We start from the raw sequence: 26,338 nt of genomic DNA, 5'->3' as shown, positions 1-26,338 counted from the left end.
GTGCGTCGGAAGATGGTCCCCAGTCCCAACCAAGCCGACCAGGGTTCCTTAGGGCCAATAGAGTGGCTAATACACACAATCCTTGCGACTATCAGGCAGCATTACAAGATCTTCCACAACCAGTTCGACAGAATATGCTAGAATCCAGCAATAATGCGCTATTCAGCTGCTAATTTCCCTTCCATTGAGGATTTAGCACCATTCGTCGAATCAGAGGACGACGGGACAGATTGAGCCAAGACATTTTTGAACGTACGTATTCCACCCGTCGCATTGTGGGATGGAAGCCACATGGAGTTTCGGTCGCCACCATGAATTTGACTTCTTCGTTCTTGGTAGCTGTGGGGGCGCTAGTATTGGCGAGGATTCACGGGATCTGGCCCACCACATCTGTCTCTCAATCTAATTGGCCAAGTCTCTACAGGCAGGTATGATTATTGAATCCTACAATCTCAACTTCTAGATAGATACATGAGCTATCGAGTACTCGAGAATATCCGGATATCATCGACAGTTCAAGACTTAACTATTGAAATCCCGTTCCTAGCAAGCCAGGACTACCTATACCATACGACCCGCAAGGCACCCAAAATGTGCTCCAACATCTTTGCAATAACACCGTCTCCAACAGTCCCATGGCCCAGCATCCACTGTCCCAGACTCCAATTTCTCGACCTTCTCCGCTTGATCCCAGAATTTGGGCCTATCATTAGGAACTGGGGCAAGATTCCGCAATGCCTCAAGAATAACATGAGCAATCGACTAGCCTATCTTCGTCCCTCGCACCGTGGTCCATTCAGAGGCCTGTCAATGATCGCTTGGATCGGATCGGCCGCTATATCCTGCTGTAGTTACACATATTAACCAGACAGCTTCAAGTTCGGACAAACCTGTGAGGTAATATCAAGATCCTCCGAAATCGGCGGTCACAATCCTAGCTCACCGGTGCTACCAGACTTTGAGTCCTGTAGATCGAGGATCGGATTCTAAATCAGACAGGGGGCAATGACACAGCTGCTGCATCTCGACGCAGGTACCCTTGCGTACTGGAATAGCAATTTCAGCCAATCGGGGCTACAGTACGGGAGCGATTGTTTTGACACCGCGGATGACTGCGTCAGGCAGTCCGTCGATCCTGCAGAATCGGAGCACTTAAATCATGGCGGTGTGATCCACGCAATGAGACTCCTTCTCAATGAGTGACTTGTTCTGGTCATGGCACGGGACCAATGATCTCAATCATACTCTATCTGCAGACTGGTCTTATCCGAAAACTGGCCAATGTCTTATCAAAGGATTGCAAAAGATAGCAACCACTAGTGCTGAGAGTACTTTTGACATTGCTAAGTATCACTAAATTACGAATGCTAAGGAGTTAAATGCTAACCCATTTCCACAACCTATCCGTGACAACGCCAAACCCAGACAAAATAATGCTACCATGCTTCCAGGCTTAAGTGAGGTGATCTCAAAAGCCATGAAAGATATATGCAAGACGCCGTCAAGGGCTGAAGAGCGTAGAGAAGACCGAAGCGACGTGAACGGGAAACATCGGAGGCACCTGGTGCCAGCTGACCATGCCGTTCAATGAAAAAAAAAGGGGAAGAAAACCAGACGAAAACAAGGTGCAAGGGTATTGAGAGCACTGAGAGACGGGAAACTCGTATATGCCGATAATCAGTGGGGTGTGGACGCTGGCTGCAGTAACGAAAAGATCGGTATCAAATCTGTCCTTTTATATCAACGACTCTGTGGGCTTCAGACTTGGCCGTCTCGAAGAGTTGCGCAGCCCTGCCGCTCGTGAGCAGCCTCACGGATCCATCTTTCTCTTGGAGTAAATCCTCAGAGGCGTGGTCCAGGATAAAGCGTGCACTCTGTTCATCGGACTCAAAGCCAAGTTCCTCAGTGATAAATCGTATCTTTACGTCGGGTTTGTAACTGTTGTCACCAAGTCAGCCCCGCAAATAACAGCACACAACACGTAGAAGAACACGTACGCTTTACAGATGGCCGCAAGTGCGGAAAGTCGCTCGCGATCCACAAACATGTCCATCAGATAAGCCCCCATATTAGGGGTGTCGAGGTAGAGCTGGAAGAAACGATGATAGTTTCCCAGGGCAAGGGCTGAACGAACATCCAAAGCATGTTTGACAGCAGGATCACGCTTGTCTGCTGCTGTTAGATCGGCCAACGCATCGTTCATAGCCGTCCAATTGCGAGTGTGGATGAAATAAAGAATACGATACGCCTTAAATTCTGTAGGATGCCCACCGAGATTCTGGGCATATAACGCTCGCAGCTGTGTCTGACATTGATTATACTCACCAAGATCTCCCTTCTCAAGCGCAATGCGGGCATGAATCTCATAGACACTGACAGTGAACTCGTTTCTGATATGCTGGACAGTCAGATCTTGTCGCAGAGACTTGAACTGGTCGCAAATATATCCATAATTGTTATCCTTCTTCCATTTCTTTTTCAAAAGATCCAGGGTCTTGTGCAAAACATGCAGCGGTCGAACGGTGTCCGGATTTGGTGCTGAAGTCAAGCGGAAGTAGTTTTTCTCTAGCTCCTGGCACCGTCCAACAACAGGGCCTTGGTTGGCACTGGGCGCTGGGGATTCCCCACGGGATGAGGATGGTGAAGAGCCATATCTGGACCGTGGTTCTTCGAAACGTTTCCTCCGCATTTCCAAATTAGCTTTTGACTTACTGGGGTTCTTATGATCAACACGCTGGCGCTTGTCTGCTGAGGGATAAGTAATTCGATCTCCAAATGCATGATAATTGTTAGTCTGCCTCCATGGTGGACAGCTGTCTTTGTCCCCATACTCAGCCGATTTTCTTTTCCTAGAAACGTCCTCGGTCACGGTGTCCGGTTTCTGAGCAGCAGTTAAAAGAGAAGCACTCCAACCAGAGACATCAGGATTGGTAAGGATCTGGTTGCGCTCGTTTTGAATCATGACTTGCGGTAGGGGCAATGCATCCCAGTTGATCTTCTCCAGCTGATTCTTCTCCGCCGCCTCAGTAATGACAGTCTTCAATTTCACCTCCATCTCCTGTCGGTTGACTCCAGGAAGTTGGTTTTCAGGCGCGAAGCTTCGTTGTACATATGATCGAAGGGGGGCTGGCCATTCTACTCGTTTGCGAGGTGCTTGAGTTGTCATTGGCTGCGGCTGAGGTGCCATGGCGGTGGTAGAGGTATGAGCAAAGCTACGGCGTGCTTGAACAGGGATATATGCAGGGGTCGCTAAGTCACAGTTAGAAGATGAATAGGTAAACATATTGGAGTAAGAAGACACATACCATGTGCAGGAAAGTGAGGGGCCATAGCAGTAGCGGACGCGGTAGCACGCCAGGGTGGGATACCGGAACTCATGATGGCAGAATCTTGTACAAAAGCATAAACAAAAAGAAAGAAAAGTATGAAATATTGTTAAAGGAGAAAAGTATTTCAGAATCGATAAGAGAAGAAGAAAAGGATTAGACTACGTGTTGCCTGGGTTCGGAGGAGAGTGATCAAATTTCATTCATACACACCAGTAAGCTGAGAAGGTGGCCAGCTCAACTTGAAACTAGTATGGTTATGAGAGAGAGAATAGGCCAACTAGCAGGTGGATGGTGGTGAAGTTGAGTAGACGAAGCTATCCTAGTGATATATGTCGCTTTGACCACTAGGTCCAAGTGCAAAAGTGAGGCCTTTGAAAGGAAGGGGGTCAAGGTTCTCGCTTACTCTCGCTGGGCTGGTGTGGCGGAGAGAATGTGAGGGTGCGCTAGTGGTGGTTCTCGCTACCTGTATCTCCCTATCTACTGCCCGCCGCCTTTAGTCCACCTTACGTCAGCGGGGTGAGTCGAGATGGAGCGTGACTTGGGCTACTTTCTGGAATTGGACTCGATTGTATATTCTCTTCACAGTTAAGAGGGTGGAGAGATGCTGGCTGAGCTTACTAGATGTTCTTCAAGTCTCTGGATCTGACCACTGCACTCCGTCCCTCATTATTGCCCGATGAGACTTTGCTCTTCGTCCAGGATGCGGTGGGGTTATATGAAGGGTGAGTTGCCAGCAAGCTGTTCCCTAGTTGTTCCTTTGTATGTGCCACTGCCTTGACATTCGGAAGCTTACTGGCGAGTATTGTTCGTATATGCAGAAAATTCAAAGTTCCAAATTATCAAAATGGCCATGCGTACCTCACATCTCACCGAGTCTGCTATGTCGCTGTTGACGAGCCACGCAAGTACTCAGTCGCCATCGACTTGAAGGAAATCGACCGAGCGGATTACCAAGTATGGTTGATGGTTGAGTCCGTACTGTCATTTGCTCCCGAGCTCACCCTTTCCAGGCAGGGTTTCTGAAGTCGTCTTCGAAAATTATTTTGCACCCGAAACCCGCAAAGAATGACCTCAAATCGAAGAGCGCAGGGGCTAGCCCCTCTGCATCACAGTCTCCAGCTTTCCAGTTCGGGAGATCGCAGTCTCCACTCCCAGCAACCCCATACAAGCAGCCAGCACCGAAGCCTATGAACGCGACCTGGGTCTGCCCGATATGCTCGTTCACTAATCCGGTACCTTCTAATTTCGACCCAGCAACGGCAACTGCTTCTACTCACTTGCCGCCATGCTTGGCTTGTGGCATAAAGCCTACATTTACGACCGTTCTAAAGGCCGCAATCACAGCTGCCGCTAGCCGCGAAGCCGCGCAAGTAAATCCAGCTTCACACGAGCCTGGTCAACCGGGAAGCAACGGTGATGAAACAGTACGCAAGCCTAATGCCTCGACTCCGTGTCCCAGATGTACATTTGTGAACCATCCCTATCTTCTGGAGTGTGAGATATGCGGGGCTCCCCTAGCCTCCGCAGTCGCTCGAGGACCTTCTGCTGAGGACTCACGTCGTTCAGAATCCCCAGCGCCCATATTCGGACAAGGAAACATCGCCAATACTGAGACTTTCGAGGTAGTCAAATTATCCTTCCGCGGAGGCGGCGAAAAGACTTTCTATGAAAGGTTGAAAGGCGCCTTGGTCCAACGAAAGTGGCTGCTCTATGATGCGCCTCCTGTTCCGCAGCAGCCATCGCAATCGCCTGCCACGCCGAATCCTACAGCCTCTGGTGCCGTTGCTGCCAATGCTTCCGCGCCAGCGCAACCCCGGTCCCCCGCAGTAGGAATCGCGGGCCTTGAGCAGCGGGGGCTTGAGGCTCGTAGAAACAACGAGGTGGTAATAGGCAGTTCGTTTGAGGATCTTGAGGCCTTGATGGCGTCTGCTAAACGGATCGTTAACCTTGCTGAAACGCTCGCCAGGGAATCAGGTATGGCCAGTGACGAGGATTCTGCAGCAACCAGCGCAGTGCTCTCCGAATCCGCTGCCGCTCTTGGGATGATCACGACCAAAGATATGCTTGGCTCTGGTTCTGAGAGCTTATATCTCTCTGAACTTTCACGGAACTTGGCGGAGTACCTCACCGACGATAGAAAAGGTATCTTACAGAAAGAAGGCGGTATTATGAGTCTGATTGATCTTTGGGCGATTTTCAACCGCTCCAGAAATGGTGTAGAACTAGTCAGTCCTTCTGACTTCCAGAAAGCAGCGGAGCTCTGGGAGAAACTGAAACTACCTGTTCGGCTGCGGCGATTCAAAAGTGGTCTTCTTGTTGTTCAACGCTACGACTGGAGTGATGAGAAGACCATTCGGCAACTGCAAGAATGGATGGCGGAACTTCGTCGGATACCGCCCGCCGATCCAGTAACCTGGGACTGGCGTCAATTTGGGCGTGCCGTGACAGCACAGGAGGCTGCTCAAAGATTCAAGTGGAGTGTCGGAGTCGCAGCAGAGGAGCTAGAAATGGCTGAGGATAAAGGTGTCCTATGTCGTGAGGAAGGCATCGAAGGGTTAAGGTTCTGGAGCAACTACATCACGTCTGACTTTTCTTCGATGAATAGCATTGATTCGATTGATTCGAGGGTGTCAAGCCTGGCCATATGAAGGAGTTGTTTTGTACATATTGATATAGGGTATTCGTTAGCATGGGCCCTTTTACCACAATGACGCCGTTATGACCAAGAGAAATAAATCTTCCTTATTGAAGCAGTTGCTGCCTCGCTCTAGTTATAGGTATAACCACAAACAAATTGTACCGCTGTTCTTATGGAAGTGTACCTTGTGGCGAATTCTTACCAAGAGTCAGCATTTGGTTCACGGAAGCTATCGACCCCGCATGGCTTATCTACGGAGCTCTCTCCGCCCTTGGGGAAGCTCCCTCGCTCCTCATAGTTGGACTAGTTCATCATCTCTGTTGTGACCTCCATTGTCAACCTTGGTCTCCGTCATTTCTTATCGTTGTTAGTGCTTGGCTCCAGCGTGGACTTTCGTTGGGAGCTTTAACCTGCGAAAGCTGCTGTGATGTGAACGTCTAGATTGTTGGCTGTCATAACGCAGTCAGGTACGACACCTTCATTATCGAGAGATTCGATAAGTTAATCCACATAACTCAAAGGAAACTTTCAAAATGGCATATACTGCACTGCTATCGAATCCTAAACCTTTGGGGTGCTCGAGAGCTATTTCAAGATATCCTCAAGTTCCATACGCCACTATTCCCCAAGTGTCGGGCACCACTTCACTCCAGAGCCGAGGGATATGGCGATATATATACCATCGACACGGGAGCAGAAGCTCTGACGGACGAAGGAGGTTGGAAAAGTATCAGCGCCATAATCCTTCAAGGCTAAGAGACCGACAATCGGGTCACCGTCAACGATCACAATCTTTGTTCGATAATCATCATCCCTGGTGGAATCTTGGCTGGGGATGGAGCCGGCTGAAATTCAGCATTCCTCCAAATTGGAACGAACATACGCCCAGGAACGACTATTGGGAAGCACAAAGGGTTCGTTTGGAGCAGAGGATGGAACAAATAAAGAAGGAAATCGAGGCGGATCCTTACGAGGCTTTATTCGGGAGGAGACTTGAACCGTTTAAGACGTCGGGCAAGAATGAGAATATTTTCTCTTCCTTGTTTCAATCCTTTTTCGGTCATGGGTCAAAGGCAGAAGCCGAGCCGAAGGCAACTGATACGACTGCGCGCGTGAAGACTGATGCTTCACATTCATCAGATCCTCGACCTAGTGACAGACAGTCAGCAAGCCCCAAAAGCGAGATCAATGCATATGACGAGCCGGCGAAGGATGATATTGGAGACTATGAGTTTGATCCAATCACTGGTCGCATGGTCCGGAAGAAGGGGGAAGCTTGTGAGATGTCTCGGAATAACAAGCACACCGAAACTCCCACTTCATCGATTCATTTGAATACAGTTCAAAGTGACGCAGCTCAGAGTGCTGGCTTCCTTTCCCCGGTAGACCACTCAGAAACACACTCAGACGCTAAAGGTGTTACAAGGGCTGCAGCCCATGAAAACACCGTGCAATCTGAGAGCGTCCATGAGTCGAGTCTTCAAAGTACCACACAGGGCCCGGGCGAATTTACCTATGGCAGCAGTACCTTACCTGCGAAGCCAGGAAATTCTGATGAAAACATCCTCAAAGAGCCAACTGAGCCTAGAGACGAATCTACGGCTTTTTCAAAGGCAGTACCGGCACCGGGGATTGAAACGACTAACGAGCCGTTACCAATTGACCATGCTCGTTTAGAGGCTGACAATGTGCCTCCCTCCGCGGTTAGCCATCAAAATGAACTGTCGTCAAGCGTCCCGACGAAATCAAAAGATCCATCCACTACACTACATATGACATCGAACGAGCTTAAACAGCAGGAAGAATGGGTTACGCAGGCAGAAAAGGTTGAAGATCTGGATATTCTACGCGCCAGTGACATTCGCACACCGTACGAGCTGAAGAACAAGGATCGAGATCCGGAAGAACAACTGAGGGAAAAGCGGCGCAAACTGGACTTTGCTTTTGAGATGGCCGAAGACCCAGTCAAAGACCTAGATGCTCAAAGAATTCGGGAGAAGTACAAAACCCATGAAGCTTCCAAATCAAAGGAGACGGATTCGGACCAACTTGACTCACCAAAGTCTCAATTGCGCTCTCAGAGTTCGATGACTGCAAGTACCTCCCTTCCTCGTTCTCAAGAAGACTTTCCCAACGGAAGGATCGATCCAAATCATGAAGCAGAGGAGCCGCACGATCAAGTTCAAGTCTCTCCGAATGATACTTGGGCAACAGCCACATATCGTGTTCTTGTATATGACCCCTCTACCTTGCAGGTGGTGGAAGCAGAGACAAGCTCCTCACTGCAGTCGACTGATAAGCTACTTTCGCCCGCGGAAGTCCTTTCTCGACTGAGCCACCCTGCGAAGTTCGTGCCGTACCTTGCTAAAATGCACGATGACGGGTATGAAATTGTCTCTGGCGGGCAGGATATCATTGTCTTTATAAAGGCTTCCGAGGGTGGCTCAGCTATGCGTTCAAAGACCCCAAGCCGTGGTGATATAGCAGGACGACTCATGTCCCCTCAATCAGACCCCGTTGAAAACATCCGAGCGGCGACTGCTCCTTCTGACTCGTCGCCCAATCCGGCCATTGTAAGCTCTGCTGATGCTTCAAAAGACACTGATCATGCGAAGGCTTGGTCCAGAGTTCGAACAGCACTCCGTAGAATGCTCATCTGTGGTGTAGCGACGGCAGGAACGTGCTACGCTATTGGTGTCGTTGTCGAGTATTTTCGCACCGGGGGCCAAGACGGACGGGGTATTGATGGATTCACCGAGTTTGAGTCCGAAAGGCGTCACAGAGACCGGGAATAAAAGATCATCTTGGTTATTACCTCATGTGAAGCAAGAATTTGTGATAACATTGTGATCGTATTTTGGTGTTTGTACAGAAAAATCGCAACTCTATATTTACTTACCTTTTGTTTCGTCTACGGTGCATCTCCTATTCAAATGGAATGCTGCCAAATGGCCAAGTCTGACTGTCTGATTCAGAATAGCTGACTCTACCAGTAGCACGCTGGTCCAGGCTACACGGTCATTTTGACAAGCAAGGACCGGGATCCATGGTCTTCAGTCGTCGTCTTCCAGTGAGCTATCTTTCCCTTCGTCCTGCCACGCAAAGTCCTCCCACGGCTTACGCCAACCTTTGAATCCTCGAATGCGATCATTGATGGAGCTTCGCATCTTTCCCTTCATGCTCGCCTTGGTCTGTTCCTCCTCACGCTTCTTCCTTTCCGTCTCTTCCAACTCCTTTTCTCTTTTTGCTAGCTCCTCTTCCTCGATCGCCACCCTTTTGCGGGTGTCATGTACCTCCTCCAACTCATCGTCTGATTCCTCATCAATAGGGTAATCCATGAACGCCTTCTGCAGGACGCCGCAACGAGCCTGCCCGCTCATCATGTAGATGAACAGAGCCACGATCACCTTGACGGCGGCCCGAAAATCTTGCTTGCGCCAGAGATCAAATTCTCGGCTGCCCAAGACTCGAAGATTACGTGGGTTTGGATCGCTGTCTAGGTTCTTTGCGCTAAGCCACTCCACCTGTTGGCGAAGTCGTTCCAGGTTCTTTCCAGTGTAGAATCGATCGTAGGCAGTGCTCGGGTTGGGGTCTATCACATCGGCGTCTGAGGAGGAACGGTTATGTCTTCCGCTCCACAGATGGGAGGTTTTCTGGCCGAGGAAGATAGCACGAAGAATATGCAGCCTGGAACCGTGGATGCCAATTAGATAAACCTCCTGGTCCGGGATCTGATCTCCATGGGGCCGCAGACGGGAGATGTTAAGGAGGAGCTGGCCAAGCATGAGCTTGAGCTTGTCCTCGAGGGCCGATCTGAGAGATATGTTTTCCAATGACTGCAAGCAATTAGCGATCTGAAACGACTTTCTGGATTTGAGGGAAAGTTTACCGCTGACACGGGCAGAACTGTAGGGCAGACCTTCTTGTCAGGATGGTGATCCAAGCCAACCAGTCCAGCTGTGAGAGGACCGTCCTTGTACCTCTCGCTGTATCCAATCCAATATTCCAGCTGGCAGTTGAGCAGCCTCGTCCTAAAGTGGCTGTGAGTGCAAGTGTTAGGAGTGACATGTCATGGAGAAGCTACTGACCGGAAAAAGAAGTAGGAGTCGCTGTCGTCCGTTTCTCTGCTGATTCTGAACGCTTCCAAGATCCCTTGCAGAAGAGCATACACGACTTGTCCCTGAAGTTTGACCATTTCATCGAACTTGGGCTTGGACTTGCTTCCTCCGGCGTCCGTTGTACCGTACCCCTCGTCCTCGTCTTCGTCTTCGTCGTAAAGGGAGCCAAACTCTGGAAGTTTTCTCAGGGTCATGAAGACGCTTCGAAAGCGGATGTCGACTGGAGACCATTTGTTTATGTCCACGTCGCGGGCATCGTCAGCGTTGCGAAAGCACCAAGGTGTACGCTGAACAATGACTACAGACACATCAGTAGCGGCTTCCTCTGTCAGGCCATCTTTGAGACAGACAAAACATACCAGTTCTCTCAGCTTTCTTCAGATAGTAAGTAGGGATGATTCTATCGTCAGGGAGATCCAGGAAGAACTTTGCAGTCAACCCATGCACGCTGACCTCGACAGGGCTCTTTGACTGGGGAGATGGTCCTGGTTTGTGTTTTGCCTTCCAGTCAGGCTCCCAGTCTGGAATAGGCTTCCAATTCTCAGTCATCTGGAGAGCTAGATTTGGGAGTTCTGGGAATTCTGGAATTGTTTCCATGCGTGAGCGAAAGCGATCCATCTTTCTGGCGGATCATGTTCCGGATCATTCTGGTGAGAGACCTGAGGGCTAGTGTTAGGTTTGAGTAGGAGGGCATCTTGCACATTCACACATTCACTGTTGCTCTAGATGTGTGTAATGATGTGAGAGGGTTATGATATAGGCACTTTTGTGCATGGCATACCACTGGAACCCTCTTTCACTTGCTTTCAGTGGCTTGCAGCAGTATATTGCTTTTAGGTAGATATAGATTTAGAAATAGTCCAGTCTCTTCAAAGGATGAAGACATTTCTGATTTGAAGCCAAACTTAAGATATCACGTATTTGTACCTCTCTATACGAGATCTGTTATGATCCCTTGCCCACACCTATAGAGAAGAATATATCTCCCGCCACCGCAGTCCAAACTTATTCCCAAGACCACCACCATCGTCTATCATTTTTCTTGAAGATCCAAGGCCCGTTTAATTATCTCCCTAGAATTATCTGCCTATATAGCCATCACCTACCTGTCGAGCGCATGGTAGACACCACATCCGGAGTCTTAGTCATAGTGGGGCGAGGCGACATCTCCGCACGAGTCTAATACCTACCTCAAGCCATTCTCACCCCAAGAACCTCCAACAGTCCAGCTTCCCACCAATCTTCAAACCCTCAATTAGACAACCTCACCAGTAACCGTAACCATGGCCAAAGCAACCCGCATCCCCATCCGAACCGAAAAAGCCCCCCTCCCACCCCCATTCCTCTCCCAGGGAATCAAAGTAGGGGACATGATCTACTGCTCCGGGCAGCTCGGCGTGGATCCTACAACGGGGAAGATGGTGGAGGGCCCGATACAAGCGCGCACTGTACTTCCCCCTCCATTACAATAATGCTAAGATGGAACAATGAAACTAAGGCAACGCAGAAGCAAATCCTGCACAATCTCTCCGCCGTCCTGGCAGCAGGCGGGTCGAGTCTGCAGGACGTGGTCAAGGTGAATATCTTCCTGGCTGATATGGGGGACTTTGCGGCTGTGAATGAAGTCTATCAGGCGGCGTTTGGGGAGCCGAAGCCGGTTAGTTTTGCTTCCATCCATTTTGCTTGAGATGAGGTGGATGCGGATGTGGATGCGGATGCTGATTCTGTGGCTTAGGCGCGGACTTGCGTTGCTGTCAAGACGTTGCCGTTGGGTACGGATGTGGAGATTGAGTGTTCTGCGGTGGTGACGGGGGGTGTGACTGTGAGGGATTCTCGACTTTAGGTATTGTGGTATGATGATTGGAAGCGTTGTGACGTGTTGGCGGGTGTGGTAGGTAAGGTATCTTGAGGTGATAGTCATATGGCTGGTGTTGATGTGGCTGGAATTGGATGGTATTGCTGGTCCTCAGGCAGCCAGAAATTCATATTTCTAGACCTATTCAAGACAAAACGTGGCCCCATGGACGATGGCATATCCGTTCTGCATGGCTTCTGTATAGCCAAGTACGGCTTTAATTTACGTTAGTAGTGTTGTACCTGCAGTAGGACGAAACAGACCAAGAAATGGTTAAGTGTCAGCCAGTATCTACTACATGCTGGCTATGTAGCAGTTATTGACAGCTCATCTTGAACCAGATCATCAGCGGGTTCTGTGATAATGATATGCTGAGAATAATAATAATACCAGACTGTACCGGTACTCTGTACCAAGCCATAAAACCCTGTACCGTGTAATGTAAAGTCAATTGATCCATGGGACATTCGCTTGGTAAAGTGGGCCTTTGTAGGTCATTTTCAGGAACAGGTTTAGCGTCATTTTACCAACTCAGGTACCAAGCCCAGCAAGTCTGTATTTACCAAGTGTCTTGACAGTCACATTTTTGAGTGTTTCATCGATAAGAACATTTTTTGATGCATCATCTGTCATGAAAACATGGCTGACTCTAAGCACATGGGAGGAATGTCTAATGACGTTGATGCTGTGTTGGAATCGTCAAGCTTGAGGATACCGCGTGGTGCCTGGAATGAAGTTTTGCCCTGACTTGAGCATTATGCTGTGGATAGCTGGAGTCTCAGGAGTCAGGAGGCAGCTAAAATATCTACTCCGTACTCTGTAAGATATTGTCTATCGAATGCTGGCATTATTACTGAATCAGGACATGGTCTCCGCCGGACCTTTACTAAAGTCGCTAATCTGTCCAGGTGGCATTTGCTACTTTGTCGCCTGTACTAAGCGGCTTCGCCTGTTCATTTTCTAGTAGCTCTCGGCTGCTCTCCAGATACTCTGTCGCATACTAGATAGAGGTGCTTACTTGACAGCAAATATGCAGTTCGACCCTCGTTGACTCGGTAAGCATCTGTACCTGGCTCGGAGCGGTCCAGCCAGAAGGGATGAAAAGACGACCGTTTCAGCCTCCCACGCCGGGTCGCTTACGGAACTACATCCTGCCAAGGGAAAAGCATGTGGAGGTAAACATCTCCTTATTGATAGATCATAGCAGTAACATTTCCGTGCGACATTGATACCTGGCAAATTGCTGGTCCAATGGAGATGAATGATCTGTTGAAACCTGGAAGCTGGTATGATGATTGACACGCGCAATGTTCATATCAAGCTAACGAAGTTTAATCAGCAATAATCAGTTTATCGCAGTGTTCCTCACGCTATGACCGAGTTGGTCGCTGAATTGAGCGGGCGTTAGACTCGGTGCAAGACGAAATGAGAAGTTGATCCCCTAGGTTCCTCATTCAGGTCAATGGTGTCGGTCGCCATGACACGCTATAACACCCTAATGGACGGCTTTACTGCAAATATGTTAGCGTATGTCATGGTTCTATTTTGACCATGATGTCTTTTCCCCTGAATGCTTGGTGGTCTGTTATTGTAGTGCTTCCACGCGATACATTTCATGGAGTACAAAACTGATGCCTCAGGAATGTTGTCGTCGTCAGGTACATTCGACGATGGAGACTCCGTAGTCATAACCGTAAGGCCGTGTGTTTAATCTAATTTATCAGACGAGGAGACGATCATTATTGAAGAGAGAAGACGGCTCAGTCCTCGCTCTGTCCATTCATTCTGACTAGCCACTCAGTTAGCTGTTAAAATCACCATACCACTACTGTATCACCACGCACAACAATACTCCGCCATATTTCCACAATTCATCTTGGAAGTCGGCATAAGTGGACCGCTTGTGGTCCACACACGCACTAAAATGACGCCGTCATTCTAGACCTTGCGATGGTCCGAACGCAAGAGGCTGGCGAATTGGTTGGATGGATCATGATTCATGGGTGATTGGCCGAGTGGGCTGTGGACGCCTAGGGCGAGAAATGCCGGGAATTATGATGACCACGCCTGGCCAGCAGATCGGCATGCATTGTAGAACCAGCACTGGGCATCAACGATGATGTGGTAGTACAAGACTTCTTCGACTTGGTCAACGACCAACGAGAGGTCAATCTGCAAGAGTCGGAATCAGCCTCCGATGGATGGATGGACAAACTGAGGAACTCCTTCATTGAACTTAGGAACTGCATGTTTTCTTTGTTCCAGTTTCATCGAGGGGAATGTTCAATCCTGCTTCGAAATGCTTGTGTTGTGCCTGGACTTTCAACACTGCCACCGCACTGCTTGCTTCTGTGCTGCAGATCGACCACAGTGGTTACCATTTTAGTTTATGGTACCTTTAACTTGAAGACGTCTTCTCTTCACGACTTGCCTTCCTATTTCGAACTCAGTCAGGGTTTTCTTTTTGATCCAGATACACCATGGACCATCTAGACTTCTCTTCTGACTTCTTCCTTCGACTCTGACAGACTCTGTTCTCTGGGCCAACTCAATGAGTTCATAATACTGAGCGAGATATCTAAAGGTGATTGACAGAATTGTAAAGTGGTATATTCTGAGGCAGTGCCGCAGTAGCCAGCCGCCGCAGTGTGCCTTGCTGATTGTCATTATCTCCATAAGGGAACCATCCAGACTGATAGACTGGTTGCATCACGACGGATATCTACAGATAACTACATCAGCTGTAAGTATTGTAGGACGCCAAGAAGGCGGTTGTCAATGCCAAATCTCGAAGAGCAGTTACTCAAGGTACCTCGTAGAAGGACACTGTACTTTGATTGTATAACCTGCAAAGTGGTGCGTGTCCATAGCGCGTGCCTTAACCCTGCATGTTTACCAACAGTAGTTTGTACTTTTCTGTAATATTTCAGAAATGTTCGGACTTCTCTTTCCTTTTCCACCGCCCTGGACACAGATTTGGTGGTAGATAAGGCCAGCCCCTGCAAGATGATACAGTATGGTAACAATAATCAGTCCTCCTGTTCTTTTCTCACTTGCTCTGCGCTAGCAACGAAAATAAACCAAGCTAACCTCAAACTAGTCAAAGATAGTCCTCCATCTCCGCCTGAATTAATTTCCCTTTCATCCTTTCAGGTCCCTCTTTCATTAGTCGCTTTCGGCTTTTCAAGTGCTGCTGCTGTCTGTCTGTCTGTCCTGCCTTTTGTCACTCTTTTTGTTCTTTCCCCCCCTCATCTTTTATTCTTCTTCTTTTGCTCTTAATTATTTCGTCTATCTTCCGTCGATAGTCGGTGCTGTTGTTGGTTGACGTGGCCCATATTTACCTACCGTTGGGACCTGACAAGCGCGCTGACTCCTTGCATCGCATCCACTCCCACCGGCCCCCCTCTGTCCCACGGTCGCGCCTCTCGCTTCTACCAGAGATCAGCCAGTCCTCCTTACTCAACAGGTACCTTTATCCATCGGCCACTTCCACCAACACCTTCACCACCTTCACCACCTCCTCCACCTCCTCCACCTCCTCCACCTCCTCCACCTCCACCTCATTATCCACGACAATAACGCCGTCTCTTTCTCCTTTTTATTAATTTTTGACGTTTCTAATCTAGATCTCGTCGTTCGTTCCTTACAGCACTCACATTCGTTTTGCAATTCGCTTTGGGGAACAGTCGACTCAATAGCTTCCCTTGTCGCTCTTTATTCGCATTGTTTATATACTCGTTCTTTATCACGAATCGATCAGCTTTGACGTCGACGCCGCTATATCGCTACCATTTGGATCCTCGAACTCACATCGTCGAAGTATTTGCATTGGATTCAGTCGACCGACGCTGTCCGTTGTCGATTGTCAGCAAGGGTGTCCGGCTCGAAGAACCTGTGATTGCGTCCCAGCCTCCTAGTTACGAACCGTATATACGATTTTGGACGTGATAGCAGCATTTCCCATCGCCCAGCCGGCTCCAAGACCTGCATCGATGCATTGCCGAGCGTGACGGATAATATTGAGCCTCTCTCGTGATCTACCTTTGACTATAGGAGCCCTGCTGAGCTTTCGGCTCCGTCCATTCCTTTGTGCATCACTGCAGCACCATCAACCCTAGCGTTCCTTATCGCGAGCAATCAATTTGGTATCAAAACCATGCGTCCTGCGACTCATCTTGTTGCGGCCCTCCTGTCCCTGGGAGGTCTCGAGCTTGTCGCGGCCGAAAACGCTCAGGAATTGAAGCCTCGCTTCATTCCCAAACAATTTAAAAGACATGTCGTCTATGGACGTGACTCCTCTGCCGATTCGTCGTCGAGCAGTGACACTCACTTGAATACAAGAGCTGATTTGAATCCCTTCATCTCTTACTTCAATGGCCTGCTTCAAAACGGCGCCGCGACATCATCCACCACTCTGCCCATCGTCGCGCCAAGCTCCACAGTGGCCCCTTCAGCAGTCACATCTTCTGGTGCCTATCAGTCTGCTCAGGCTACGACTCCCTCAACGGCGCAGACCTCTTCTCAGGCCAAGACAGACACCTCGGACGACTCCCAAACTCCACCAGCCTCATCAACTCCTGCCGCAAGCAGCGGAAATGTCGTTGGCGATGCCTTGGGTGGTGTGGGTACCCTTGTCGGCGGTGTTCTGGGAACCCCGACCAGCTCAACCAATCCCATTCCGACAGTAAGCTCACCCGCCACTGATAAATCCAAGACCTCCGGGGGTTCGACGACCGAGAACACTGATCCCAGCTCAAACTCTACGACGCTAACGGGTTCCTCATATGTCGCTGCTCCCTCTCCTGATGAAGCGACTCCGAGTCCAGCCGCGAGCTCGTCCGGCCTCCTTGACACTGTTTCCTCGAACCTCGCTGGAATTCTGCCTGAAGCTTCTAGTCCCGTCGCGCCCGGAGCTGCCAATACCGATTCGACCACCAACACTGATGGAACTGTTACCCCCTCATCGACAGGCAACAACTATCCGACAGAGACCGGCCCTGCTGTGACGCCCTCCGCCACCAGCTCGAGTGGGCTGGGTGGAATTCTGGTCCCTATCCTCGGTAGCAGCCCCGTCATTCCAATCGCAAGCACTCCCACCAGCAGCTTCGTTGGCGTCCCCACCGGCTTGACTAGTATGATCATCCCGGCAGGCATCGGCGGAACTGGGACGGGAACTTCGTACACTCAGATCAGTCCTAACGTTCCTACACCTGCTCCCTCGGCCACCAGCATCCCTGTCATTCCCGGTAGCCCCAATACCGCTCTTGGTTCCTCGATTGCTGTCACGGGTTCCACCGCAGTAGGCTCGACTGTGCCTACCGGTCAGGTCACGCCTACTGCCACTTTCAGCAGCTCGGCAATTCCGACACCCTCTACAACCGAGCAAACGACCCCAAGTCCGACAACCACGCCGGAGACGACAGTCGCACCCACCACCGCCACCACTATTCATCCACCCGAAACTACCACCTCCGAGAACACCGACTTTGTTCCCTCCGGTATTCTGGTGGAGCCTACAACCACGACTCAGCTCTCGACTACTGAGACTACTACTGGCAGCAGTCGACCCGCTCAGTTGCCTGGATCCATCTCGCCAGCCAATGGTGTGACTAGCCCTCCAGCGGACTCTACCTTGATTCAGATCGGCTTCAATGGCAAACTCCGATACAGCTTCGTCGCCACGACCCCGCTCTCCTCATCGCAGATCTTCCTGTACGTTCCACAGGGACTGATCTATGCTTTGGAGATTCTCAGCAAAGATATCTCGATGTTCGCGATCCAACCCTACGACAACTCGGCCAGCACCGGGTACATTGCAACCGTTGCCTTGGCTTATATTCCTACGGACAAGGTTGACACCTTGAGGAAGCTGCTCCGCGCTCCATTGTCCAAACTCTACCAGCAGCCCAACGAGTCGGTCAAGACCTTGTTCTCGATGATCGATCCCTCCATCCCTCTTGTTGTCGGAGAATCCGGCTCATCTAGTGGCGGCGGATTGTCTAGCGGCAGTGGATACAGGGGCAGCGGTAGCGGCAGCGATGGTAATGGCAGTGGCAGTGGCTCCGGCAACGACTCGGATGCCGGCGCCAGTCGCAGTTCTACCACTCGTGCCAGCTCTGTTGGTATCGGCGTTGGTGTCGTATGCGGCGCCGCAGCCTATGGTGCGGGTATGTTCTGGGTTGCTCGTCGCTACCGCAAGAAGCGTCAATTGCATCGCCGCTCCAATTCCACTATGGAGCAGACGAGTGAAGGTCGTGGTGCCGGTTCTCTCTTCACCGCTGGCGGTCGTCTTTCCCGCAACAGCCAGAATAGCCGGGGAAGTGGCCGGGGCCAGATGATCAGTGCTCCTGTCATGGCCGAGAACTCGCTGGGCTGGAACTAAGCCCAGGTATTGCAAAAAGGATAATAGATTAACCCCTACGATGTGGCTCAAAGATCGTGGGCGGGAGTGGGACTCGCTGGAATGCGCCTGCCGGTCCTGTTGCCTTCGGAGATACCTTTTAACTTCTGAATGTATTCATTTTTTTGGTTTGTGAGACAGCGCTTTTGGGGCGTTGTTTTTGTATCATTCTGTCTCTTTCTTCTACCATATTTCCCTATATTTATTCCCCATTTGTTCTTGCCAAACTTTGGTCTTCACTTTTCTACCTTTTCATTTCTTACTTTCCTTTATGGTGCCACAGAGAAGTACTTACCTCCCCCACACCAAGATCATTGTTACCTTCTCGACTCGCATCGTCTCAAAAAAAAAAAATAAATCAATTCCTCTGCTCCATAGCTGGGTTGGGGGGTTAGGTATCTGTGATGAGTGATGCCGTATACTACCGCCCCTGGCCCTGTTCTCCCTTGATGTCTTTTAGTGTTTTGTTCTTGCGATTATTGTACAGATGTATAGTGTGAGTAGAGAGTGAACGAGTCGTGTCTAGAAATTTTGTCCCCCTGTGGATGTTGAATGAATGTCTGAATATTTATTTGACCGGTAATATATATTGAATATCTTGAATATCGATCAGAGATGAGATGAGTGACAAAGGAAACGGATCGAAGTGAACGGAGTCTACGCGGCAAATCGAAAAATCTAAATCAACATACAGGCCTCAAGCGCAGGCGCATGACCCCCCATGAAACGCCCCGCCCCAACCCACACAAATATGAAAAGGAGAATAGAGGCCCATTACTCGGTTTTACTCTTCGAGTTGGAGTCCGGGCTCGACTCCGACCCGAACCCCAACCAAGCGAGCGGTCCTGTCCGGCCCTTGGCCTCGCGCTCCCGCCTGCGCTCCTCCTTCGCCTTCTGCCGCTCGGCCTTGTATTCCTCCCAGGAGAGGGTCGCGCTCGCTGCGACGGAGGCATCGGTTCCGAGCGCCGCGGATGAGTTCTTCTCCGCCTGGGTCTTGAGGTAGTGCGATAGGGACGGTGCGTCTGCGTCTGCGGGGTGAGCGGCCGAGGCTGAGGCCGGGGCAGGGAGGGGCCGGACGGCGTCCTCGCCTGCGTAGGCGCGGAGAGCAGTGCGGAAGGACCATTCTACTGCTTCGCCGACGGGTTCGTCGAAGATGTACGGGAGGAAGGGGACGACTGCGAGGCCGAGCTGTCATCGCGTTCGCATTAGTAGCTGTACTACTGCCTTACACTGCAGCTGGGATTGGAGAGGAGGAGAGGAAGTGAGGGAGAGGGGGACATACACCGATAGGCGTCCAAGTCCGCATGAACACGTTCTTATTGTTCTTCATCGTTTGTCCGGAGTACTTGACCACCGAGTGGATCGTGAACGCCGGCAGCCCCATGCTTGCGATGCTCTGGAACACGGCCCGCTTGACCATTACCATGCGGTAGTCCTCGATGAGGGGGATGGGGGTTGTCGGCCACGGGGCGAGCTCAGCACCGGCGCTGGGACCGCCCATGTCGCCTGTTGCCATGCCCTTGACGACCTCGTTGGCCGAGAGGTCCTTGGCGTCCTTGTAGGCCTCGCCGGGCGGGGCGAGGACGTGGCGGTTGCGCAGGTAGGCTTTGTGGCCTTCGTGGGCGACATCGCCGAGCAGATAGGTCCAGGAGATGCCGTAGGCGGTGCGCACGAGGTAGGGGTGTGCGACGGGGCGGAAGGACTCGCCTATGTCGGAGGTGTAGGCGACGTAGCGGTGGGCGGAGAGGAGGATGGTGCGAATGCGGTTGACGTAACCGGCGTACCGGTAGGGCGTGTCGGTTGAATCGACAGAGCTGTCCATGTTAGATGATGGGTTTGTCGTTGCGGTGAGGTGGTGAGGTCGTGGGTAGGAATGTTGGTGAGGTATGGAAGAGGGAAAAGAAATTCATCATTCTTGAATGTTTTGCGGGGACAGGCGGAAATATGATGCCATAGTTCAGTTCCGCAGGGTAAACTTGGACATGCGACCCTGAACGGCCACATTGACGAGTAGCGACATGATGCGCAAGGAGAAAACATACTATGGGGGGTAGATATCATCGTAGAAGCCATCATCCTGGTCAACTATTTTCTGAAGCTGAGCGGGGAGTTTCTCGCGGGGAATCGGTTGCTGCGCTGTGTCTGTGGGAGCCTCATCGTGATGCTTCCTCCAGAACATGCTTTCAATCTGCGGAAAAGAAAATTCGTGACTTGATATCGACTGAAGATCTGGACTGGAGGGTATATGCGTTCTGTATGTACAGTGAGAGCCAGGCCAGGCGAGTAACTGGAAGAGCAAAGCTACAAGCTACAAGAACAGAGCGAAGTAAGTTGAAAAGAAGGATAAATTGATGGATGGAAAGCCAGGAAGTGCTCCGGAAGAATAATATTCTCTCATCTATTTCTTTCCCTCTGATTTGTCCTCCTCAGTAACCGCACGCGGCACCCGAACAGCTGTACAGCGAGCAGTAGCCGGGGTAGCATTGAGGAGGACGGAGTAATTCATCCCAGCCTGGAGGTACCTTTTGCCCCGAGGTTCATCGGGTGCTTCCCTTGGTCCAATGCCCTGCACTGCCACTCTGGGTCCTCACCACGAGAGATTCATGTCGAGTGATGTTGTGCTTGTATTTATAGCTCTAGCAATAGAATTGTAGCATATGTGTCTCCTCATACCCTGTAATCAATTGGTCCTTCGTGGTTGTTGGCTGTTTGTGCTCTCAAAGTCCTGTGATGCGGTGCTGCGGAACTTCCCGAATCCGTCTTTGATTCGGACCGAGCCGGAACATCACATGATCTCGAGCAAACCTATTATGTCATGCGTTGACCACGTGATATCACGGGATCTCAACAGTACTCTAACCGAATGAGTAAGACCAAGCCGCGCAGTCAACTTCCATCACTGCCGGCTTTGACGATTGCTTCCGCAGGTCCTATTATTCGCATTGCTCGATTCCCCGCGTCTATCCTCCTCTGTCAATTCTACTCCAATTCATCACCATGGTCGTCTACTACCAGATTGCCGGCAAGCAGGTCGGCTCCCACGTCGTACGTTCCCCCGGTCTCTCCCGTCATATCTTCGTGATGCTACGACAGCCGAACAGGAGTCAAGTCACTGATGACATTGAAATGGCATATCGCTAATTTTGATCAATATTTTAGCTCGCCATGGGCGTCATGGGCACCCTGTTCGGTGGTATCTACCTCTCGACTCGCGGTGGTGGTCAGAAGAAGCAGGCTACTCCTCCCATTCAGGCCTCTTCCAAGGACGAGGAGAAGTTCATCCAGTATGTTTGCTTCCATACTCTACGCATATGTCGTTCAACGTTGCGGTTCCAATGGCCTCCGATGGCATACGCCTCTGCACATTATCATTGGAGTTACTGCACAGCAAGCTGCTTTCGACATGGGCTAACCGCGGTCATCACAGGGACTTCTTGAACCAAGTAAACGGGGAGCAAAAGAAATCGGATCATTAGGGTGTTCCCATTTGACGATAGGGACTCAGTCGAGGACGCCTTGCTGATGCACGACGAAAAGGAATTGAACGCGAGATATATCCATCATGGAAACGATTCTATAATTGGGTGAATTCTTGCGATAATAGACTGAATCCCTACAGTCGTGTGTCAAGATTCGCTAGTGATGGGGCTCAATGGCTGTGCTAGTGGTGCTGATGATCTGTACATAATAGAGGTATACGCCATTTGAGGTTGTTTCCTTCAACTCGGTACCAAATACTCGCGTGTGATGATCCATCTGCTCCTTCTGCTCTTGAAGATCCCTCAGTTCAGAGGATCTTCGTACGTTGAGCAGATTGACAATAGCTTAGAAGATTAAATGTAAATGGCTTCGTATGATGCAGCAACTCACGAGCAGACAGATGAGGGAGTGCATCCGATGAGTATATCATTGGCAAGTACAGAATAGTGATCTAGACAGCATCTATGAAAGATTTACTCTGTATTTATAGTCCATTTTTCAGTAGTATCATCATGATTCAGGGTTTCCCTTTTGCTTCCACTGACCTCAGTCACATGATCTCAAAATACAAACGTCTCCGAAACCGTTCTAGAGATCAACTCCTAAAACCTATGATGCTCAGTAACCACCTATGAAACTAATTCCCTTCCCATACTCCCTCAATATAGGGACGGACATCGTTCATCTCCCCCGGATTGTCCGCCTCATCAACCGTCCTGACTACCTCCACCGCTTCACCCGGCGGATCCTCCACGAACAGGAGCAGCAAGACTTCCGCACCAGATTCTCCATCCTACCACCATCATCCGGCGCAGAAAAAGCTGGACCCAATGAAATAACACCGGACATGGCGTGCTGGCTGGCAGGCCGCTTCGCCGCAAAAGAGGCAGCACGTAAAGCTGCTCCGGCCGGGGCGGCGTCCCTCGGGTGGAAGGATGTTATTGTTAGGGTAGGTGAGGCTGATAAGGGTAGACCGGATATTGTGTACTTGGATCCCTTGGGTGGTGGGGGAAGTGGCGAAGGTAGAATAGGCAAGCTGTCTATCTCGCATGATGGGGATTATGTGGTTGCTACCGTGCTTGCGGCTGGTTGAGGTCTGTCCGGTCGAAGCTTATTGATGCCTTGGTCCTCTTCGGATGGAATCCTTCGGGATGAGATGGACATTTCTGTGTCTCATGCGGGGAAAACGAGGAGCCCGTCTGCTGGTGTCCTGGCGCGTGGTTCGGAGATTCTCGAAGGATCCCTCCACGACCATCCCCTGGGGATTAACGATCCTGATTACTCGCTGCATACGCGAGCACACTCATTGACATGCGGTCAAGACGATTTCTACGACGATTCGGACATCCTCGACAGTTCACCAGCAGCGAGTGTTTCGACTTGATGGGTGGTGGGAGGCCGCCCAATCCGACGATCTTATAACCAGTTGGAGAAAGGCTCACCTCATGCAAGGACCTAACGATACGTAGGCAGAGTGCTCACCTCATCGAGTGGCAGATCTTCTTTCTGCAAGAGTTCTAGATGAGAAGGAGTGGACTGCATACCATGGAAATGATCCTCCGCATCGTTATCCTCCAGAGGGCCTGCAATAGAGACCCCACAGTCGGACTCAACATCTAGATACAACAATCTGGGATTTGCACCGGTTCATGATCTTCCCCTCGGCTACGTGAGGTTCTCGTGCTCTCTTGCTCTGCTGAGAGCTCCGATGTGTAAAAGCGACTTTGGTGAACACGTCTATGCGTCCAGGCACAACGCTAGGGCTGCCTTAAGATGAGTGGCAGAGGGTTGATTATATATGCGACCACTGGTATTAGGGAATACGACGCAAGCCAGGTCGAGTACTCGAGATGAACTGCTTCTGGGTGCAATGAAATGAACACTGTGACTTTAGGTATCCTTGATGAATGACATGGCATCACTTCTATCTCCCTAACTACTGGGATATCTGGGCGTATGGCCACAAGTCCACAATGGCTGGTCTTGTAATATATAGTATAGACGTGAGTAAGAATACTCGAACGCAGTGCTGTAAATATTCCGAAAGAGTTACCAGGTCTGAAGATGGATGGATGATAGTGGGTCGGCCGAATTGTTATCATCTCTTTTTCCTTTCCCTTGTAGCAACCTTTCCTCATATTTATCCTTGAGCATCAATCATCGTTGGTCTGTCAAGACAGATCCAAATACTTCCCTAGCATTGTTTGATATCAATATATTTATATCCTCGGAGCTTGGCTCGAATATCTCTGGGCGGGGCATTCTCCCCACGCAGTCTCAGTACAGCGTTACATTGGTTGTTTGTGCTGACACTTGCATACTACTTCTATCAATAAAATCCACCCCTAATCTACAGCGTACTGCTTCAGGCGTTGCTATTTCTACATCTTCTATTCGTCGTCCAAGTGACCTCTCTTCTATTTCACGCTCTATCCCTCAAGATCTGTGCAGTCATGCCGTTCTCACACCACAGCCATTCGGGCCAGTTTTGCCCGGGCCATGCCAAAGACTCACTCGAGGAGATCATCCAATTGGCCATCTCAAAAAAGTTCAAAGTCTTCTGTCTAACCGAGCACATGCCCCGAGCAAAAGAAGACTTTTACCCGGAAGAGGTACGCCCCAAGTAACGTTTATTACAAACCACAGCACTGATTCATCAGATCGAAACCGGCAACACCGAAGCCGGCCTGATCGCCAACGAAGCCGCATACTTCGCAGAGGCCGTGCGGCTGCGCGAGAAATATGCGGACCAGATCCAAATCCTCGTTGGGTTCGAGATTGACTGGGTTCGGCCCGAGTCGCGGGCCCTGATCGAGCAGAGCCTGTCGAGGTTCCCGTTCGAGTTCTTCGTAGGATCCGTGCATCATACGCTGACCGTGCCGATCGACTATGACCGGCCTATGTATGAAAAGGCTCGTGAGCTGGCCGGCGGCACGGACGAGCATCTGTTCGAGCGCTACTTTGACGAGCAGCTGGATATGCTGACGCAGCTGCGACCGCTCGTCGTGGGGCACTTTGATCTGATTAAATTGAAGAGCGATGATCCCGAGCGCAGCTTCAAGCAGTGGCCTGGGGTATGGGAGCGGATTCTGCGGAATCTGGACTTCATCGCTGGGTACGGGGGCATGCTGGAGCTGAACTCGGCTGCGCTGCGGAAGGGGATGAGCGAGCCTTATCCCAAGGAGGAGATTTGCAGAGTGAGTTCATTGTCGTTCTCTGTGGCAGAATGGTGACTGACGGCAGTAGGAATTCCTGACGCGAGGAGGCCGGTTTGTCCTTTCGGATGATAGCCACGGGCTGGACCAGGTCGGCTTCAATTTCCATGGGGTGCTGGCGTTCATGGAGAAGGCTGGTATCTCGACTTTGCATTATCTCGAGCTGGGGGATGGGCCGGCGGTGGACGAGCGGTTTCCGCGGACACAGATCCGGTCGATCCATGTTGATGAGTTGAAGAAGATGTCTTTCTGGCAGGTCTAGCTAGACAGACTGCACCCATCAAACCAATGCACAGCTGCACCAACACTTGTCGCAGAAAATAAAGCATGGAACCTAGATACTCTATTTACCACAATACACCACCCTCCCATCGTTACCCTCCGGATCCAAGAATCGGCCTTTATGAAATGATTACATCAAACCCACCCAATATGACCTCAATCTCCTTCCTCCATCTTACATCCTCCACTCTCCTAAACTTTTAGTCTATCAGAACACACCCCATTCTCATAATAACCCCGTGCTAGCCATACAATGGGCCTCGAAAAAGAAACCCTCCGAACGGGCAACGGCAAAGACCACCCCCAGCCCGGCGACCCCGTCGAGCTCAACTACACCGGCTATCTGTATGACGAATCGAACCCGGACCACCACAAAGGGAAGGAGTATGTAGACCACTCATCGTGAACACAGGATACAGAGCTAGCTAATTCCTCTCTTTATCAGATTCGATAGTTCGAAAAGGCGCGGCCCGCTGAAGGCGACTATCGGGGCGGGAGATGTCATTCGGGGTACGTCTCTTTCACATTTTCTGCTTTTTGCTATGCTGGATGTTGGGCGTTCATACGGCTGCAGGCTGGGACGAGGGCGTTCCGCAGATGAGTCTTGGGGAGAAGGCGATTCTGACGATGAGTGGGTATGGTTTCCGCTTCTGCTTCTGCTTCTGCTTTTGGGTTTGTGACGTTGACGTTGGCTGATATGGGGCTAGGGATTATGGGTATGGAGAGAAGTATGTTCTTTTTCATGTCCATGTCCTCGTTTGAGTAGGGAGCCGAATAAGGTGGTTAATGGGTATGCTAGGGGTTTTCCGGGGCTGATTCCGCCTAATGCTTCGCTTGTTTTGTGAGTTTGAGTTCTGACTCGGTTGGTTCGATTTGGGGTCGATCTGATGCTGATGCTGTTGATTAGTGAGGTCGAGCTTCTCAAGATTAAAGACCATGCTCTTGATTAGGGTTGATCTGGAGAAGGATGTCGTGGTTTTGACTGAGTCAGTCTCGTAACTGACTGTCGGATTAGATCTCT

The 26,338-nt window shown here is 50.5% G+C and overlaps 11 protein-coding genes across 11 annotated transcripts; 8 read left to right on the top strand and 3 right to left on the bottom strand.

Moving 5' to 3' along the window:
• Window positions 1-1,721: 1,721 nt before the first annotated feature.
• On the bottom strand, window positions 1,722-3,378 carry Aspvir_003523 (SAC3/GANP domain protein; the record flags this gene model as incomplete). Its single annotated transcript, XM_043275105.1, has 3 exons — window positions 1,722-1,938; window positions 1,998-3,249; window positions 3,306-3,378. 3 exons carry the CDS (start codon window positions 3,376-3,378, stop codon window positions 1,722-1,724), a joined length of 1,542 nt encoding a protein of 513 aa, XP_043131040.1.
• A 572-nt stretch (window positions 3,379-3,950) lies between these two features.
• On the top strand, window positions 3,951-5,977 carry Aspvir_003522 (ESCRT-II subunit protein VPS36; the record flags this gene model as incomplete). The annotated part of the gene is made up of 3 exons (XM_043275104.1): window positions 3,951-4,051; window positions 4,148-4,283; window positions 4,340-5,977. 3 exons carry the CDS (start codon window positions 3,951-3,953, stop codon window positions 5,975-5,977), a joined length of 1,875 nt encoding a protein of 624 aa, XP_043131039.1.
• Window positions 5,978-6,899: 922 nt separating this feature from the next.
• Window positions 6,900-8,762, top strand: Aspvir_003521 (uncharacterized protein; the record flags this gene model as incomplete). Its single annotated transcript, XM_043275103.1, has 1 exon — window positions 6,900-8,762. One exon carries the CDS (start codon window positions 6,900-6,902, stop codon window positions 8,760-8,762), a length of 1,863 nt encoding a protein of 620 aa, XP_043131038.1.
• Window positions 8,763-9,020: 258 nt separating this feature from the next.
• On the bottom strand, window positions 9,021-10,703 carry Aspvir_003520 (uncharacterized protein; the record flags this gene model as incomplete). Its single annotated transcript, XM_043275102.1, has 4 exons — window positions 9,021-9,803; window positions 9,857-9,998; window positions 10,056-10,383; window positions 10,445-10,703. The coding sequence occupies 4 exons, from the start codon at window positions 10,701-10,703 to the stop codon at window positions 9,021-9,023; spliced, it is 1,512 nt and encodes a 503-aa protein (XP_043131037.1).
• A 665-nt stretch (window positions 10,704-11,368) lies between these two features.
• On the top strand, window positions 11,369-11,928 carry Aspvir_003519 (uncharacterized protein; the record flags this gene model as incomplete). The annotated part of the gene is made up of 3 exons (XM_043275101.1): window positions 11,369-11,533; window positions 11,593-11,742; window positions 11,821-11,928. The coding sequence occupies 3 exons, from the start codon at window positions 11,369-11,371 to the stop codon at window positions 11,926-11,928; spliced, it is 423 nt and encodes a 140-aa protein (XP_043131036.1).
• Window positions 11,929-16,096: 4,168 nt separating this feature from the next.
• On the top strand, window positions 16,097-18,322 carry Aspvir_003518 (putative mucin family signaling protein Msb2; the record flags this gene model as incomplete). The annotated part of the gene is made up of 1 exon (XM_043275100.1): window positions 16,097-18,322. One exon carries the CDS (start codon window positions 16,097-16,099, stop codon window positions 18,320-18,322), a length of 2,226 nt encoding a protein of 741 aa, XP_043131035.1.
• Window positions 18,323-19,114: 792 nt separating this feature from the next.
• Window positions 19,115-20,519, bottom strand: Aspvir_003517 (mitochondrial fission process 1 family protein; the record flags this gene model as incomplete). Its single annotated transcript, XM_043275099.1, has 3 exons — window positions 19,115-19,528; window positions 19,623-20,154; window positions 20,383-20,519. The coding sequence occupies 3 exons, from the start codon at window positions 20,517-20,519 to the stop codon at window positions 19,115-19,117; spliced, it is 1,083 nt and encodes a 360-aa protein (XP_043131034.1).
• Window positions 20,520-21,337: 818 nt separating this feature from the next.
• Aspvir_003516 (ATP19 family protein) lies at window positions 21,338-21,816 on the top strand (the record flags this gene model as incomplete). Its single annotated transcript, XM_043275098.1, has 3 exons — window positions 21,338-21,385; window positions 21,500-21,624; window positions 21,768-21,816. 3 exons carry the CDS (start codon window positions 21,338-21,340, stop codon window positions 21,814-21,816), a joined length of 222 nt encoding a protein of 73 aa, XP_043131033.1.
• A 635-nt stretch (window positions 21,817-22,451) lies between these two features.
• Window positions 22,452-22,913, top strand: Aspvir_003515 (uncharacterized protein; the record flags this gene model as incomplete). Its single annotated transcript, XM_043275097.1, has 1 exon — window positions 22,452-22,913. The coding sequence occupies one exon, from the start codon at window positions 22,452-22,454 to the stop codon at window positions 22,911-22,913; it is 462 nt and encodes a 153-aa protein (XP_043131032.1).
• A 1,360-nt stretch (window positions 22,914-24,273) lies between these two features.
• Aspvir_003514 (histidinol-phosphatase) lies at window positions 24,274-25,297 on the top strand (the record flags this gene model as incomplete). The annotated part of the gene is made up of 3 exons (XM_043275096.1): window positions 24,274-24,432; window positions 24,481-25,017; window positions 25,067-25,297. The coding sequence occupies 3 exons, from the start codon at window positions 24,274-24,276 to the stop codon at window positions 25,295-25,297; spliced, it is 927 nt and encodes a 308-aa protein (XP_043131031.1).
• A 273-nt stretch (window positions 25,298-25,570) lies between these two features.
• On the top strand, window positions 25,571-26,267 carry Aspvir_003513 (FKBP-type peptidyl-prolyl cis-trans isomerase; the record flags this gene model as incomplete). The annotated part of the gene is made up of 6 exons (XM_043275095.1): window positions 25,571-25,701; window positions 25,763-25,827; window positions 25,892-25,952; window positions 26,025-26,045; window positions 26,117-26,158; window positions 26,225-26,267. The coding sequence occupies 6 exons, from the start codon at window positions 25,571-25,573 to the stop codon at window positions 26,265-26,267; spliced, it is 363 nt and encodes a 120-aa protein (XP_043131030.1).
• Between the last annotated feature and the right edge of the window lie 71 nt (window positions 26,268-26,338).

Source organism: Aspergillus viridinutans (genome assembly GCF_018404265.1).
Source record: "Aspergillus viridinutans IFM 47045 DNA, scaffold_15, whole genome shotgun sequence".
NCBI classification, from domain to species: Eukaryota; Fungi; Ascomycota; class Eurotiomycetes; order Eurotiales; family Aspergillaceae; genus Aspergillus; species Aspergillus viridinutans.
Note: the sequence above shows the minus strand (reverse complement) of the source record. Positions and strands in the feature narration are given on the sequence as shown.